Consider the following 18,970-nt stretch of genomic DNA (forward strand, 5'->3'; position numbering starts at 1 on the left):
AAAAGCTATTAAAGTCCTATCCTCCTTGATAATAAGAGCTGAGTGGTCTTACTTTGCTTTTCAAATTTTGGAGGAAAGCTGAGATATATAATCTGAGGATATTAAGTTGGAACTATGCAGTCAGCCTCTTTTCCAGCTACAACTAGACTGTAGCGTGCTGGATAATAGAAATGTGGTAATTGTGAACGGACCTGTCTGGTTGTGTAAGAGCCTTTTGCCATTCTTTTTAATACTCTTGTAAGTATGTCCTACTCTGTGCAAAGCTTTTGTTTAAGGTCTATACAGTGAGTTTGCCCTCCCACTGTGACTCCTTATGACACCTGAATCTTATGGATGTTTGCAAAGCATCCATTGCCACATTTGTTTATCTCCAAGGTTTTCCCAGTTAGGCCTGTCAGAATATCAGTGAGCAGAATCTCCATTGCTATAAAGAGAGGAGGATGAAGTGTGAAGTAAAAGTCTCATTAAATTTTTAAGCTGCCAAGTGTGAGCAGAATCCCCCTTCCGGGCGGCTCCCAGCTGCCTAGAGAGCCACTGAAGGAAAGGGAATTAAACAGGGAGGATAAAAAAAGGCACTACTGAGTTTCAGAAGCAAAAAGAAAGTCTGCGTCTTTACAGTTCCTTCTCATTGCCAAGGAGGCTTGGTGTCTGTCCAAGCTGCACACCCTCATGTGAATACAGAAGATAAAGCTGCACGCCCAGCTATTAATTTCATATTTCTTTAACTTTAAATGTCTTCCTGCTTGCATTAGTTCAGAGTAAAGCTTGAAGAAAGATGTATCTTATAAAGCTATAACACCAAGAGAAACCTGTAATGGTTTCATGGTGTCACACGGAGAAGGGCTTAATGGTGTCCCGATCTCTGTGGGTTAGTCATATTATGATCCAGTCCACTCAAACGTGAGCACAAACACACCAAAATGAAGGCATGCATAGACACCTTCAGGGATTAAGATGATCCCAATGATAGCTTTTTGATAAAATGGATTTCAATATTCTTACAGCTATCAGGCTTTTTTTTTTCATCGCTGCTTGTGTTGGTGATATAACGACTATGATGGAGAGTGCAGTCACTGTTGAGATTAATACTTCTTCCTTTGTTACTCAGAGTATAACGCCAGTAAAGCTGCCTGCTTCTCCACGACATACGACGTCATACTCCATGCACTTTGCTTTCCATAATTATATGACTTAGTATTAAAAATGTAGTTGTTTAGAATATGAGTGCAAACTGTATGTGCAGTTTATCTGGACACCATTTGACGTGTTTTTTTAAGCGGAGAGTTTCTTTACAAGTTTTTTCCTTTTACATTAAAAAATGGAAAATTATGACGGCTCTGTTGTGCCCCCACTATCACATAAAATTAAATTGCATGTTGCAAAATGCTATTCAAGGCTTATTGTAGTGATAAGGTATTACCTCCAATATTTCCACCCCAAGTAGCCAGTGGATTTATACAAGCATACATCCTCTTTGAGCTTGACTAGTAAAATAACAGATGACTGTAATATATTCAGTTATTAGAATTTAAATTGCCTAGGTAGAAATGACAAATCTTTAACAGTAAACAGTAAGTTAAAAAAGGCAGAACATTGTTTAATGAGTAGCAACGCAAAGATCTATCATCCTTGTGAAACACCGACATTAAAACTCTGCATCTCATTGAATACACAATGAGACTGTTACTGTTTTCTGACTGAAACCAGCATTTATTTACAGCATCTGCTGAAGATTCGTCTTTCCGCCTTCCATTTCATTAGTATGACATATAATGACATATTGATCTGTACATTAAAACAATGTGTCTTGCTGAGTATCAAATCCCGGCACTCATGACGCCTACGTGTGTGTTCACTGTCTGAAGTAATAGAGAAGATCAGGCAACAGGGGAATCACATTTGGGTGCTTTTTTTCTTAACCCTCTTTGCTCTTCTCTTCATTCTCAATCATCCGAGTCTGTCTTCTATGCAAACTTTACCTCATTTGCTTTCCTTTGTTCTGCTCTTATCCTTCCATCATCCTGCTCCAGTGTTTCTATCTCAGTGCCTTTGTCAGCTGAAACAGCCTGAAACCCAGGCTGAGCTGACGCGGATACAGAGTTAAAATGAGCACGGCTCTACGGACCTGACCCGCACCCCCCTTGTCTATGTGTAATTCTGTCCCAGGACTTACTTCCTACATGGCCCTGCTGAATGCCTGCAATTTGCTTTACAGCTCTAGCGTTTAAATGTTTAATTGAGCCACGCATATCCTGAACTGTGGCAGAGTGTGTGCGTGAAAGCCGAGGGAGGCCAAGGGATGGTGGCAGTGTGTATGGGACGTGGAGGTATGCATGCTTGAAATATGATAAGAGAGAGTGTGATGGAGCAACCAACTAAGGCCTTACATTTGCCCTGCTGATGCACTCCTACAATTCACACAATTACACTATCTCATGTATGCAGTAATTAGTATCCGCTCCCCAAAACATGTATGCACACATAAACTACTGTCATTTATGTATACGCACTCTCCATACGACACGCAGATTTTCTCATTCTTCCCCAACTCACACATATAATGCATAAAAAATGCCCACTCTCCCTCTACATGAATAGCTCAAATGTATTCAGCTCAAGTCCTCCGAGCTGGAAAATAAGATCAGTCAGGGAGCCTTTGACCCTAGCCCATGGCTGTACGAGCATATGACAGTGAAACAGAAAGAGGAGCAATATAGAAAGTGTGTGTATGTGTGCTCATGCATACCCGCAAAGTGCTTCTGTTTGTAGATGTTTATGTATGCACACACATTCGTTCATGTGTGCGTATGTGTGCAACCTCAAACTCTAAGAAGCCAGTGCTCACGCTTTGGGGGATTGGCAGTAGATCTATCAAACTGCTGTAGTTAGTTGCAGTGTTAATATTCGGTGCACTTCAACACCTCGGCAAGGAAGGCTATTGGCCGGCCTTTAATCATGGTCATCTCTCTGACTCTGCTCATCAGCTACGGCCTTGGTGTGACAGCAAATATGCACACACACACACACACACACACACACACACACACACACACACACACACACACACACACACACACACACACACACACACACACACACACACACGGTGTATGCTGGCTCAGTTTGTCTTAGTTCATTAGAACAATTAATCATTTCTATCAGCCCAAAAGAAATACAAATGAGGCGATTGCTTAAAACAGTTGCCAGCTGGAGGCAATGGATGTCCTTTACAAGTACAGTATGTATCTTGTATTGTAGCTGTCAATTGTCTCTATTCATTTGTTCATTTAATCAATTTAGATTAATGCGTCACTTTTCCGCACTTGTACTTGACTTCTTTTAGCAGCTCTGACTCCATTAAAATAAACTCAAATTGACACACAGGATGTGTGGTCCAAGGTTTCTCCAGGATCTTTGCTACATTGATGGACACTTTGCTCTGAATAGCACTATCCTGCTGAGGCGTAATGGTGCACCGGTGGTCCGCTAATCTCAGCAAGGCAGGCACACTGTGCCCTCTCCTCCAGCAGCCACAGGATATGAGATGCTGATCAGATTTCTATAATCAATTTACCAGAGCAGGAGGTATAAATCCTGTCCATTCACTCATTCTCCCTCTGCCTCCCTCTCTCTGTCTCTCACTCCTCCTCCCTCTCTTGCTCCCCTCCCTTCGGCCCCCTGCTTATAGTTAGATGAATAATTCAGCAGCCAATGTGGTGAAAGGTGGAGTAAACAAGTCTATTGCCTAATATCCCGAGAGGCTGCCAAAGAGAGATGAGCGAGGGGTAGAGAGCTAGCAGAGATAGGGGGGATGGAGCAGCAGAGAAGTAGGGTATCTACAGAGAATGGACATCCAGAGTCTTTCCTCATGACCTGCAGTCATTTGCACTTAGATTGACTCGGAGGTTGCACCTAAATGGCACAGCTGGCTTCTAGTGCTTCTTGCTGCTTTCCTCTCTTGAGCCACACATTGGCAACCATTAATAATGAAATCATAAAGTGAAACACGACACCTGTGAGATGGGGTGGGAGGGAGTTCAGGGTCCCTGCTTCTTTGAGACATGAATTTTCAAAAACAAAAATGAGGATAAAAGCAGAGTACACTTCAGGCTTCTGTATAATATGGGACGTGACTCTCTGTCTGCTTGCCGGATGTCACAGAGAATAACTCTATTCAGGTTTGGATTGCAGAGTAAGTAGCTTTTATTTTGACACCATCAGGTATACGGGGACAATGGCTGAACATGAGACACATACAAATGAGCCATACAGCTTCGGTGCTCATAGTAAATCCAATATAGATAGAATTCAGAGGACACTGCATGCTTACATAACGAGCAAATGTAATCCCACACTGGAGTTATATTCACTGATTATGCAAGCAGAACTACTGATTGATGACTCACCCAAAATTCAATTATCATTCTAAACAGTTTTATCTGTAAATTAGATTTGAATTTTTAAAAAAGCACCATGTTAATTAAAGAGACAGAAGGTTATTTCTGGTTGTATCGGTTTCCCTTTTTTTGTTTTTTTGAAATGGGATATTTATGAGGATGCTCGCACTTTCTATCAGTTGATTAAAACCTTGAAGTTGGGGGTAACTTCAAAACTGAGTTTACAGCTCTTGTGGATTACACACAACTGTTGTAAGTGGCAGACTGTGTACGTGTTGTGCGGTGTAGGTATTTTTCTTTGTGTGTCTTTGTTTTTATATATGTGAGGGAGAGAGCTGTACTCACTGGCATGGTCTGGCTCCCATGTAGAGCACTGATTGCAGACTGAGCCTCAGTATGTGTGGAGAACTTGACAAAGGCACAACCTGAAAGAGAGAACAGATGCACAACTGATCACATGCATGCACACCCAGGCGCATGCAAACACACACACAATATATATACAGTAAAATGTATTCAATCAAAGGAGTTTAAAAGCCGACGGTATATTAATAAGGATGTGGAATTATATTTGACACCACAGAAATCACTGTGGACTGAGAGGCTCTCTCTCTGCACAGCAGGCTGCTTCACTCTGGGCATTAGGCAGGCAGACAAGCAGGCAAGCTGCAGGCTAAAGATTGCACTGATGAAGCAGAAAAGCATGCTATTTAGCACCACATGCCTGTCTGTGCATATTAAATATTAGCTAAACTGGCTAAATTCGTAATGTCTTCAAATAGAAAACCACTCCATTTGAAAGCCTATTACAGTATATTGTTTCTACAGCAGGATGTTCTGATCAATATTTGTGAACATGAAGAAGTCTGTCCACAGGCCAGAAACCACAGAAGCGACACTCTTAGCTCTAATGTCCTTCAGCAAAATTGTGAGGAGTAGATACAGTGACAACACAATGAAGATAAATATTTGTGGGTTCACAAACTGAGCTGTTGCACATTAATTATTCACTTATTAAATTGAAGAGTGTCCCCCTTTCACAGCGGGGAAATTGATAGTATAACCTGAAATATATTCCTCAAATTGATTACAAAGCTGCACACTTTGGCTATTTTTAAAGAATCAAATTCTCAATACACTGGCAATGACTCGCCTCAATTATTAAAAAACAAACTACAGAGAATACATGCAAAAAATCTCCACACAGGTGTTTCTCTGGATGCTGTGGGCGAAAGGCAGAGACCAACAGATAATCAGTCCAAGCTTCACCAGCTATCAAAAGAACAAACACTCTCAGTGACACATGTGGGCAGATTACAGTGCTCATTTCACTCTTGCATGTCTCTGGAGTGACTTTATCAAACTTAGAGAAGGCATAAGAAACCGAAATCAACACCTAGACTGAGGTGTGAGGAAGTGAATCTGGCTCTGTTGCAGTAAGGCAGCAGTACTAACCACTGAGCCACCGTGCCCTCTTATAATTATACCCTCTTCCCATTAATTTCATTTTAAGTTTATTTTCTTTGCTCGTTTAATCTTTCACACTTTATTCTCCTTATCAGCTATCCTGCTTGACCCAGCCGCCCTGCCATTCTTCCCCTTTTAATGGGCTTATCCCTGTGGACACCAGCCAATCAAGATGCCCATTCAGCTGTCAACCCACTACCCCCTGTTGAGATATGGACAGAAAAGAGCTAGAGCGTGACCTGTACAATGACTTTGTTACAGTAGTAAAAACTATATGCCACTATAATTAGGAATTAATTAAATAAATTCTTTACAGAGGATTTTCCAGAATAATAACAACCATGTGATGACTAAATTCAAAAACAAGTTTGTTTTGGCCAGAGGAGGATAGAGATGATTTATTTGTTTGGGTTTTAAATAAAAAAACAAACATCACAAACTTACTCAGTCACCCATTGGATGAAAAAGATGGATATATAGATAGTAATGTCTGTGTTTTGAGTGATTCAACCCACAGAGCTGACTTAGATAGAGCACAAATATTGCCGAGCCACAAAGAGAAATGGAACTTCCTTTGGCTGCCCCCATCCTCACAGTGGGGACACTTGAATTGTTTTGACATCCATCTTTCCTTTCTCCTCCTCCAAACCACTGCAGAGTCAGAGCGCTCTGGCTTCAAACCCCCTTAGATATAATTCCCCAACAATTTCCATAAGCGCTGGCCGGGGAATAGGCTTTAGAGACATGAAAAACACTAGTCCCTTTGCCCTTTGCTGCATGTCAAAGGGAATTGATGTCTCCAAAAGTTTTGGCTGTCTTAAAAAGGCCTGCAAGATATCAACACTACAATACCCAAGTTACAGTAAGGGCCCGCAGTACATCCACAGGAAGAATGGCTTCAGATTTACACTGCAACACTGGGTTTTTTTTTCACAGATACCTGTATATGCTGAAAAAGACCTTGTAGTGGCAAAGTCAGCATTTTAAAATGACTTGCATTTATGTGATTGCAATTACTGAAAAAGTGGGGTATCCTGTTTCGCTGGTGGCTAAAGTGTGTACCATGTGAAGCAATGCTGGCATTTGGATTTTTTATCACAAATTAGTGCGCTATCTATCCACAACAATTCTGTCCCCCAAAAAAAAGTTAAAATATTCATTATTTTCATTATTATCCCAATAAAACATCAAGATTATTTTTCAAATGTTTCAATATCCCTACAAACCAAACAAAAAGTCAAACAAACTAATTCTGTACTCAAATCTTATAGTTCAGGTCAAACATCGGTCAAATAGAATTCATTTATTCAAACTTTTTTTGTCACTGCCTGTAGCTGTCTAGCACATCAAATAGTGTAGTGTAAGAAAAATGTCTGTAATTATGTGAAAAATCTATTTGACCCATATCTGAAACACATGTCACATATAATTTATATGAAACCCCCCCCCCACACACACACACACACTCACACACACTGTCACTCCTCTGTCAGTGACCCAAATAATGCTGACAACTGTGTCATGGCTCCTACCTTTGCTGTTGCCATCAGGACCTCTTAGGACTGTGCACTCCTCGATGACTCCGTAGGGCTCGAAGAGGCGGTAAACATCCTCCTCAGTCTGTTGTTTGTTCAGCATCCCGACAAACAACTTCCTGTCTTCTGGAACAAACAACGAGACACAAGGTTAAATTATAACTTTGACCTCAATTATGAAACCAATATGAGAGCGTATAGTAGTGAAATCTTGTTATTGTTGGCGGAACGAAGAGCTGTCTTTTCGCCCACAAACAAAAACACACATATACGTTCACAGAGCCTTAGAACAGTATAGTAACTGTCTTGTTTATTTGGTACTGTCTGGGTTTGAGTCACAGTCTATTATCTTTTCTCCAAGACTGATCATTTTAATCTCTAGTATAACTAGGTTTTGTCCCGTATGGGCACATACTGTAGCTGCTGGGGGTAAGTGAGTGGTCAGGGGCTGGAGGAAAGAGGAATGGGAAGACTAATGAAGAGGTCTCTCTCCGTTACACACAGGCACCGAGACCCAAGACAATGAACAAGTCTTTGGTCCTTTAAAAAAAAAAAAAAAAGGGGCTCCAGGCAGCTCCAGCCTCCCACACACCATACTGTACTGGCTGAACACCCCCCCCCCTCCCTCTTTTACTCACTCTCTCTCCCCACTCTATTCATCTCTCGCTCCCCTTTCTCTTTTCTGCTTTTCTTTTTCTCTTGCTGATTCTACACCCCCCCATTCTTTTTCAACAGCCTCTCTCCCTTCCTCTCTTTATCTCTCTCTTACTCTACTAATTGCTGCTGATCCAGTGTTTTTTGTGTAGCCAGAGAAATATTTCAGTGTGCTGTTCAGTGAACAATGGCGTGTCTCTCCTGCGAGTAACGAAGGCTGGGAGACATGCCATGAATAACGCTGACTTTTCAATAGATGGCCTGTATGCTATTGAGTCCTGTTAAATGCTGTGGGATCTGATCTTTACCTTGACCTGACACACTGTGTTTACTGATGTACTCTGGCCTATGATTAATGCTACAGAGCAGTGTGTCTCTGCTGGCAGCAGAAGCACTAAAACCTTCCCTTTACACAGATTGTTTCTCCAACTCTGACCTGTGAAGTCACAGTAGAGAGACTGAATGAGAGACGGACTAGCGCCCACTGCTGTGAAGAGGTTCGGAGCGGTATAAATCGCTGCCAGAGGTATTGCACAGTGTCAGAATGACCTGTGACGACTACTGAGTGTGTCGCGTTGTTGTCGTTCCCTGACCTAGACACAAGCCGATACCCACATTCCTGAAGTGGGCACAACGGTGAGTGTACATGGACGCGGCGCCCAGCAATGGTTTCAGCACTCAACATCACCAATGATGCACCTTTAAAATAATCACCCGTGTCAGAGCGTTGTCTAGGGAGGGGCGTCCCTGGTGCTGGCTCCTTATTGCAAGTGGCAGGATCAGAGGCTATGTATCAAAATGGAAGTGATGCAATGTGACATCTGTCAGGGTGGATTGGAGAGCATTTATCTGCAAAAAAAGGAAAGCCCTGAACTGGAAAATGAAAGGCCAAGATGGTCCTTCCTTTTGCTGGAGGGAGAATATAAATTCTGAGGTTGGATGTGGGAGATGAGTTGAGAAGTGGGGGAGGGGCTGGACTGCACAAATTTCCCTGAATGCTGCCAGACCACATCTCACATACACCCCTGTATACAGCGACAGAGCCACGCACAGCACACAGAGCCACCACTGCAACCACAGTCCCCTCTTTGTGTTCGTGCTATCCCTAAATTGGCTGCAACTCTCCTCTCTTCAAGCAGATGATGGGGGGCTGACAAGTTTTGAATTAATGCATGACCTTTCTCAATTTCATATGAGCTGCACACTGACAATCACACTATGAACTGCTCTCATGTGGCGCGTCACGGCATTGCATCCATCCTTCCACTGAAAGATTGCTAACTGGTAAGTCACCCCCAGCAGAATGGAATAATATTTATTGTACTCCAAGTATAACAGGATCATTGGCAACTATATATCACATTCTTGTGTAATATTGGTTCGCACTGAGCTACAAAAAAGCCAGATGCTGTGTGCAAACTGCCTCCAGCAAGGATGCAGCTGGGCAAACCATACCACTAAACGCTTCGGGTGGTGGGCGATGCCATCTCCTTGATGATCATGATGGACTGGGTTTGTCTCTTCAAAGAAATGATGTAGCTCACCATCTCGTCACTTTTGGATAAGCTAGCAAAATCTAAAAAGTTGTTTAATAACCTAATCTTTGACTTTGACCCCAAGATTAAACCTACAGAATACCTTGCGCCTAATTGTAACTTCAAACAGAGACGATTTTAAATTTTTTGGTGATCTTTAATTATAAGGATACACATAGATTGTTGCTCCTTGTAGGCTACTGCTAGCACGGCTGCAATTACAACTAGACCTAAATTACTTTTACCTGGCTGTTGATAAATTCTCAAATTGAAATCATAATGTTATACTGGACTTACAAGGCAGATGATCAATTTTCATGGGATGTTAGCATGGTTACGAATAAAAATAGTAACCTGCATGATTTGCACAAAACTAACTCAACTCACCACCCATCGTGGAAAACGTATGAACGTGTACTCAGAGGACAAGCTGAGACAGTCCGGGAGCTCACTGAGGCGTGCACTGTTAAGTCCTGCAAAATCATGCCCACCTGGGTGAAATACCAAGTTTTCTGAGAGTCCCATATTGCGAGTTGGGTAGTGCTTGGTCTTGGTTTGTCCATTCAAGCAGGAAAAAATTGTCAAAATGGCTGGTCAAAAACTTCTCATATTATAGCTAAATGGTACACTAGTATATGTTACTGAAAACATTTGAGGTGAGAAATAAGCAATGCAGTGACAAATCTTGAGAATATTTGATCAGCACTGCCTAGTTTGACAGCTTGATCTGTGTTTTTTGAGCCGGGTGTGTTGTGCTGGAGAGACACATTTGCATAAAGTTGAGGTCAAGTTGTGTTTATGCTAAGACATATATGCCAAATGGTCTGTCATCTTGCCACGCCGTATCCATCATGCACCATGCAGCCGCATCTCCTGTTCTCTATAGAAAATGAATAGAATCCATCTACTTGATATACGTAATCGCATCCGGTCTGCATTACACCCCAGAGTCACGTTTAGTCTGCTGGCTTTTAGTGTTTCATCTAAAAGAGGTACTAATCTCAACACACACACAGGAGTCGACTGCTACGTAGGAGAGATTTGACAGTATATGAATGTTATATTTCCAACTGTAGCATTTAGTTGGAGCTCTTCTTCATCTGTGGCTGAGAGAGATGGAGTACAAGTTCTGCAATGTGAGTGTGCTTTGAAAACAAGCTAACAGCGCATGAAAACAGATCATCTAGGAGATCTGTTCCACTCTCTAGGATTCTGCTGTGGTTGCTCTGAACTAAAATGCTACCTTGGGAATTCAGGACTTGTGTTCATCACCAATAGTAAAATTATCTCATCTATCCACAACAGTGCAGCACAGACTGTGTGCAAACAGACACACACAGAGTGCGAAACACCTACAGTCATTTACACATCTAAACGGGGAGGGGGAAAAAGGAGAAAAAGTGGGAGAGAGTGAGACTAAAAATTACATGCAAAAGCTGGGATACCTTTTCACACTCTGACACAGAGGATTACAGATGACAGATCCCCCACGATGACCACACACATAACAGGCACAAAAGTTGCATATTCCGCTGTATCCCACCTCATTACTATGTTGAACTGACTAATTATTTAGGGCATCTATTCATCTATTCAGGCTATTTAGGCTAATGCTGTCTAACGTGTGTTGTTCAGAGAATAATACAAAAAACTGTAGAGCCTTAACCTTAGCCTTATCTCAGCCTTAACCCACACCATCGGCCTCTACTACACAAACTTCTCACCAACTGAGCCTTCATCATTTTATTTACCATTCTCGTTCATTACGCTTCAATTTACTGCTATGCTGATGCTAGCAGCCCCTGTAGCTATATTGCATTGCTAACTTCTTGTGTTGTCTTCATCTATTGGATATTCTTTTGCAATGCTAAAACTATGTATGTATTTGTCTGAGTAAAGGCCTATATTTCCTGGAGTTTTTTCCCCTTCATTCAAATGATAGCAACCTCAGAGTTTTTTCAGGAATCTGAAATTCCTCAAGCTTCAAGCTGAACCCTACATCTGCAATTCAATCTCACATCAGAGTTTCTCTATGTATTCACATCAATGCCTCGTCCATGCAGTGCACTACACGCAGCATAATATCTTTCTACCCAGTGAAATGTTACATATGTATGGGAACTGACCCTCCAACTGGGGGAGGACATCTCCTCACTCAGACAACCACAACTTCATATGTATCCTTTCATTTGTAAAGGTACCACCAAACTGAGTGCCTTGCTTCCATTAATGTTTTAATGTAAGATGGCATTCTCATTGGACAGAGACGGTAATTTGAACTGGACCACTGAGCAAAATGCCAAATGTATTTTCCATAATTAACAGTAAGTCATGACAAGAATCTTTCTGACTGAATCGAGTTTTAAGCTCAGTACACTGAACTGCGAGTCACACAAGCCTGAAACATTCTGTGAATACGGGAAGTTAAAACACGATTAGCAGCATATGCTGTTTTGGGTGCTTCTATTTTCTTTTGCAACTTTATAAAACAGCCGAGTCATCTTCCTGCTACAGCTACTCACCTGTACAGATTAAAATAAGAGAAGAAATGATGCGTCATTTTTCTTGCTTACATCATTACAGAGTCTAGTTAACTTGCATACCATCCAAAATTAGAGTTACCCTGTCCTCTGTAGAGTTAAGAGCAGCATGCTGGCATTAAAATGTATTCACAGCTCACTGTGGCAGAGTACTATATGCAGTTTCATTGTGACATGCCACTGCTGTCCTGAAATTCACCCCCTATCATGTTTAATTTACTCGGAGTTCCTAAACAGATGCTTGTTTGGAATAAATGCATCTGAAATTAAAATCAGAATAATGAAATGGCAATGTGCTGCTTCACATACTGAAGACAACTGGGTCCATTTGGGCCCTTTGCAATCAATATAAGCTTTTCATTATGAGCGCATTGGCCTTATGTGAAGTCATTGAATCACTGTGCAAAAGAGAATTAAATTAGTAACATGTATCAATTCTTCATGCTGTCTGACCATTACAGCACTTGCATGACAAACAATACTGCTGCAATTCCTTCCTAATGCGTGTGCTCCAAATCTAACAACAATACCTTTTTTATGTTACATAATATTTATTTCCACAATGTTTACCTAGTGTAAAGGATCTCTTGCCCATGCAGCATACATACACTATCTGTAGCACAGACCATTATAGTGGAGACTTATTGCTGTATGCTCCACGATTACACTGCAGGCTGGTGAGGATTTTGACAGTGAAATAAAACTTATTGAATAGGAATGGGGCAGAGTAGGAGTTTTGGAACAACGAGAGAAAGACAGAAAAGGAGAGAGTGAGGGGATGTGTAGAGAAAGAATGGGAGAGAGGAGGAGAGAGGGAGTGAGTGAGTGAATGTGTGGGAGAGTGAGAACGATGTGCCCATACTGTAAGTTGCTGTGCATACAGTCCTGCAGTCCTTGATAAGCCAGGATGGATGAAAGAGGTGCACCATACGAGTTGGTAAATCACTGTCAGGGGGTGGGGAGGATGAGGAAAGGGAAGGGTGGGAGGAGACTGGGAGGGGGAGGAGATGGGAATGGGGTGATGAGGGAGGTGAGAGGATGGAAGGAAAGCATACGAATGCCTTAGGTGCTCTTGGGTTTTCAAATTTCCCTTCTCTGTCTGTCTCTTTCTTAATCGTTGCAACAACAAGAGAGCGGTGCTATAGAGAAAAAACACTTGTCAGAAGGATGGGAAGGTTGCTATGACAACTACTTATACATCGGGCTGTCAGTCATGTTTCATTGGAGTTTGGAGAGGAGGAGAGGAATGAAGGGAGGAGAGGAGTTAGGGAAGGAGGGGTTGGAAAAGGGTCATTTCTCCATCTGTCTGCTGAGCCAGAGTGTAAATTTGAGTGTCAGGCTTGGAGATAAGGACAAATTATGAACAATATTAGCTGGCTGATAAAAGGGAACAATAATGAATGGATAAATATATTAAAACCAAATGAGATAGCATCCAGGCAGAAACAGGGGCCCAGAGAAGCCATCCAGGTTTTCTCATTTGGAGGGGAAGATAAGAGCTGGAGAGAGGGTGTAAGGAGGGGTGTTAGGGAAGGATCCACCATATTAAAGCTAGCTACTATAGCGTACTTCCTTGTCAAAAGAAAGAAAGAAAGAATCAAATCACTTTGTAGCCGGAATACCAAACATTGTGGCTCGCTCTCCCTCCTTCACAAGCCTATTATACTTCTCCAATGAGCAGGATGCCACACAATAACAGTGTCAGCATGTGTTCAAGCATAAAAAACACAGACAGAATGGAATGAAATTAATTAACCCTAAGAGATCACAGTGCTTAGCCAGTGGAATTTAATCCAATTTATTACATATAGGGATCTAACTAGGGTTGTGTTTGCATTAATGAGATGGTGTGTATGGATGTGTGTGTGTGTGTGTGTGTGTGTGTGTGTGTGTGTGTGTGTGTGTGTGTGTGTGTGTGTGTGTGTGTGTGTGTGTGTGTGTGTGTGTGTGTGTGTCTGTATATAGTACATAGGAGTGTATCTGTGGCCTCTTGTGTATGGGCATGCTAAGTGCACCCTTCCTATCCTGTGTACAGTAAGGGATCAGTGGTAGGAGTGGCACAGACCAACGAGAGAAGGAGTCTGAGGTTTGGCACAGCCTCAGGGTGAGAAAACCCTGCCAAATTAACTCCTGAATAATGAGCCTTTTATGTGCTGCTTTATCACCAGCGAGAGGACGGCCACGCATTTTGTCATAACGCTGGAGCCACTTCAGACAGAACCCAGTTTGTAGGTTTCACCAGCAAACCTTCAACAGAGAAAGAAATGTGGGTTGATAGAATGGTTTGTTTACCATTTTTTAAAGTAAATTAGCACTCCTGTATGCGTGCGTATGTGTGTGTGCTGTATTTGCAGCTGTCTTTTGAAGTTTGCATGCTAAGCCAGAGTTGACAGCACAAACTGTAAGGCCTACCATGCACTAGCCCTAATGAGGTAGCTTATTAGCGCTGTTTCCCTCACAACTTTGGAGATGTTGCTTGGAAACAGCATAGCAAAGAAAACAATACCGTAGTTCTCACCAAAAAGCCATCAAACCCAATGCTCCCTGTTGTGCAATGTCAAAACCAAAGCAATGTAATATGGACTTTTATTGAAACATATATGAATGAATAAAGAATGAAAAAGAGAATTACAGAGACTGAGCAGGCAATTTAATCATATATGAATGTAAAACATATTATATTTCATGTAACACATAGATTTAGTCTATAATTCAGTTTCGACATGTTCCCTTTAATCTTAGCTACAGGGACCTGCCTCTCTAACGCTAGCAGCACCTACAGAGACACCAGCTTGATTTCATGTCATATTTTCATCATTTCAGTGTCAAGGCTGCTCATTGGCAGCTCGGCTGTGACCCATAAAAGCCATCAGTAAAAATGCCATAGAGCAGCGCGTGCAGCCTTGATAGCAATGCTGGAGAAACGGTGCATCTCTCACCAAGCACTCCTCTGGGATGGATTAGGCCTCCCAGCTTTCACATACAGCGCACATACTTTTAAGTACACATAAGCACACTGACACAATGTTGTTCATATACGCATGCACGCTGTAAACATGCGGGTAACTGCACACAAAGTAACCATAAAATCACACACTCACTTACAGTATAAGCTTTCATAGAGAAATTAGCCCTGTCAACAATAGTGGCTATATCAACAGGCATATACAGGATTTACAGTACAGTGTGGTATATATACAAATATAAAGTACCAAGAGGCATTTGAAACGCTTTCTACAAACAAACAACACTGCAGTGAGTGGGAGGCTGCGGTTGGTAACTGTTGCATCACACGCCCTATAGCGTGTTAGGCAGGCCAAAGAGCTCAAGATCAAACTATCGTATAATGTGTTACTGAACAGCAGCCACACAGGAAGAGAGCTTCTGCATTCTGACCGTACACATTTCCTTCACGTACACCAACCGATTCGATTCCATCTCAGAGGGGATTTGGAGACCGGTGATCATGAATACTTTCTGTGCCGCTAGCACAAAGCATGATGGATGTTATATATGACACCTAAAAGACTCACCCACACATCTATATGTGAACACATATGTTCGTAAGCACATATAAACACACAAAATGCACATACAGCCCACATAGGACCCCCTGTATGTCACTCAATATTCTCCAAAGAGCGCCACAGATTTTATGCATCAGTGCAATCTAATGGCTGCTCCGTTTTGTGCTGCTGGCTAGGGGATTGCAGCTGCATCTCAGCCCTGCTGGTAGCCTTGAACATACAATTACAGATTTTTGACTTGGTTCTCCCTTCCCCTAAATGCTCCATGTAAAACCTCTGAGGTGTGTAAGTATAACTGTTGGGAGCGCATGTGTGTTTTCTGCACTCCTTTTTTTCTCTCTCTTTTTGTACAGTTACAGTCAGCTTGTACCAAAGTCGACAGTTTCTGCCCCCTCCCCAGAACAGAACGGCTGAAAGGAGAAGAATAGAGGGAGAAATTGCTTAAAATATTTTATCTCCACCACATACAGTACGTCTCAGCAAATTTACACTCAATATGATAACAAATGTGAAATATTACTCACAGCCTTGTGTCGACTTCAGTGTATTACGGCCGCGGTCATAAATCCTGAAAGTGCTGTGCAACGTGTATACGTAGCTACTGTATATAAACATTTACAATATGGCAGTGCTATTTATATTGTCTCCCTTCATAATGCCATCTGAAGGGCATTTTGGCATCCGTTATGATATAGATTTTCTCTCCCCCTTTTTCCTTTACCCCGTTTATTGCCATTCTTCTTTTCCATCGAGATTGTGTTTTTATACAGTAGAATGGGCCCTTTACCTTTGGCAGTATTTAACACAGTGCTATCCTGTTTCTTAATTATTTTCTCATCGCTCCACTGACACTGATTCATGAGGGTGATGTTGGACACACCCCCCCCGGCCAGCCCCCTCAACCAACCCCCACCTCCCTTCTCCTACATGTACACTTTCCCTCTCTTTCCTTCCTCTTCCTAACTCACTCTGTGGGGTTCTCTTATCATCCCGCTGACATATTCTCTCTTTGTCTGTTCCCCCATATTTGGCCTTACCCTTCTGCCTCAGTATCTCCATCTCTCTTATTTCTCTCATATTAACTTGTGACTATCTTGGATGGCTAATGAGTTACCTTCATGGTAATTCATTAGCCTTCATGGTTGCTCTCAATTAATTACCTTTTTTTCTCTTATGGAAGGACTAAATTGACTACAGCAAGAGACAACAAACTTCATTATACATTGAGACATACTGAGCCTCATGTGATATCCTGCCCCTTTGATCTTACTGTGTGAAATATTGAGTACAAGACCAATATCCTCTCAACTCCTCACCTCTGGACAACTGCAGTATTATAAAATATAAACCCATGCTGGAACAAAGACGTCTGTAGAATACAATAGAAAAGATGACAGCCGGACGAAACAGGAATAGAAGAAATGTGTCAGATAATACTAAAGGTTACAGTATTACTTCTTGATTACTGTTGGCAGCAAAACAGAAAGATTCAAGTGTAGCAAAAGTAAAGCGAAGTGCAGAAAAAATAAATGATAATAGAGATGACGAGAAGATGTGAAAATGGTGCATAAGAGAGACAGAAATGAAAGGGAGGTAGGCTTATGAGATAGAGAGTGAGGGGCCATGCTCAACTCCAGCTCAAGAGAGAGTGAGGATGTACCAGAATATGGGCTATCTCTCCAAAGCTTTGTCTGCAAGAGCAACTGAGCTGGCAGATGACTTTGCTGCACATGGACAAAAGAGGCTTACAGGCCACCCTGCATGTCAGCTTTCCCCGGCCCGCAGTGTGAGAGCTCTAGGGGTATATAGGGTACACTTGAACACTCACCTGCCTAGACCTACAGAGCGCTCGGTGAAAGTGGATTCAGATTTGCTCTATACATATGGCATCAGCCAGCAGCTTCATTTTCCATTTACTCCAGTTCAGGGCAGAGTATTGCTTTACGCAGTGTTAAAAAAAAAAATCGCAGTGTTAACAGTTATGAGGTGGGAGAAATGCTGTATGAGGTAAAGTTGCAAATACATAAATAAATAAATACATAAGCCCTAAAGCATGTCACTGGTGTACTTTTATATTTGACCATTTCCATATTATTAGTTGGAGCTGATTCCTGATAGGAGGCAAGATGCTAAACTTAATCTTTTGACTCTCTGTGCTGTCGTGTGCTTTTTGTATGCATGGCCTCTGTAGCGCTGATGTGACTGCAGGGGGGGAGCCTAACCCTGTCTGTCACACTGACAGCCAAGCTGTCTTATCTGCTCTCTGTTGACGATGGTGCACTTTAATTAGGCTAGAAGGTCAATCAGCACTTTTTTTAGAATATGTGATTCTACTAAAAGCCTTTCATAATCCGGGACAGTCATAGTGTTTTTCGGGCCTTAGGCAAACGCAGGGCTCCCTTAAATTCAAATTCTCACTTTTTTTTTTTTATCCCTACTTGTCTGAATAATCAGATCTACTTGTATCACATATTTTCACAGCGCTGCACTGCTGGATTTCTGCAAAGGCTTTCACATCATATCTTGAATATTACATCTGTGAGAAAAGATATGTGCGCTATATATTGAAGGCATCTCTCACTTTCATTGAGTACTATACACATTCAAAGTGTCTTGCTTACCTTAAGGTTCCTTACATGAAAACTTGACTTGAAGTTCTTGCTGCTTAAAAAATAATATTCCCGAGAACTGCCTTTTATTTTCAATGCGTGAAGAAAATGTTATACGTTTGTCAGCATCAACATGATCACAAGAGACTAGTGTCAACTGTCCTCAGTTCTCTACTCACAGTAAAGCTAGACCAAAGGAAGCAAGGATTCATCTATATATATAACTTATATCTGCACAACTCACTATGATTAGTAATACAGATAAGCACCTAAAACTGGTCTTGGATAATACTATGTCCAGAGCCATGGCGACACTTTCAGACCTGAAGTTTGAGCCCTGCATGTCCTACCTGTCAGCAAGAAAAGAACCTGCAGTTCATGTCTGGCCCCAAACTGCAGGCGTGTTGGTCCAAAGACCAGAACACAATGAAAAAAGGAACTATATAGATACAGTAAACCCGCCCTGATCCCTCTACTGATCCCTGCTATTATTACAGATATATACTGCATCAGTTTATGATAAAATGTGTAATACAATTTAATCTAATACAGAAAGGTGACAGAATGAATAGTATGTGCCACAGGACCTAAAACTGTGTTCATCCAGTTTGTGTCTACATTAGATAGAAACAGCCCTCCAATGTCATATGAATAATCTAAATACACATGTTCATGAGAAAAGAAAGAGATGTGTGTGCATGCGCAT

The 18,970-nt window shown here is 41.8% G+C and overlaps 1 protein-coding gene across 34 annotated transcripts in view; it reads right to left on the minus strand.

The window, feature by feature from the left end:
* celf5a (cugbp, Elav-like family member 5a) overlaps window positions 1–18,970 on the minus strand; it is a 183,141-nt gene that overhangs the window by 23,242 nt on the left and 140,929 nt on the right. For 18 of the 34 annotated variants that reach the window (XM_062423601.1, XM_062423587.1, XM_062423599.1 and 15 more), the window contains 2 exons: window positions 7,397–7,522; window positions 4,743–4,822 (listed from right to left, as the gene is read on the minus strand). In XM_062423601.1, the coding sequence (XP_062279585.1) occupies window positions 4,743–4,822; window positions 7,397–7,522 (206 nt within the window). Of the gene's footprint in view, window positions 1–4,742; window positions 4,823–7,396; window positions 7,526–18,970 lie in introns of all 34 variants that reach the window. The other 16 variants (XM_062423585.1, XM_062423596.1, XM_062423581.1 and 13 more) reach the window with 1 other exon arrangement.

The sequence above is a fragment of the Scomber scombrus genome, chromosome 8 (genome assembly GCF_963691925.1).
Source record: "Scomber scombrus chromosome 8, fScoSco1.1, whole genome shotgun sequence".
Lineage (NCBI taxonomy): Eukaryota > Metazoa > Chordata > Actinopteri > Scombriformes > Scombridae > Scomber > Scomber scombrus.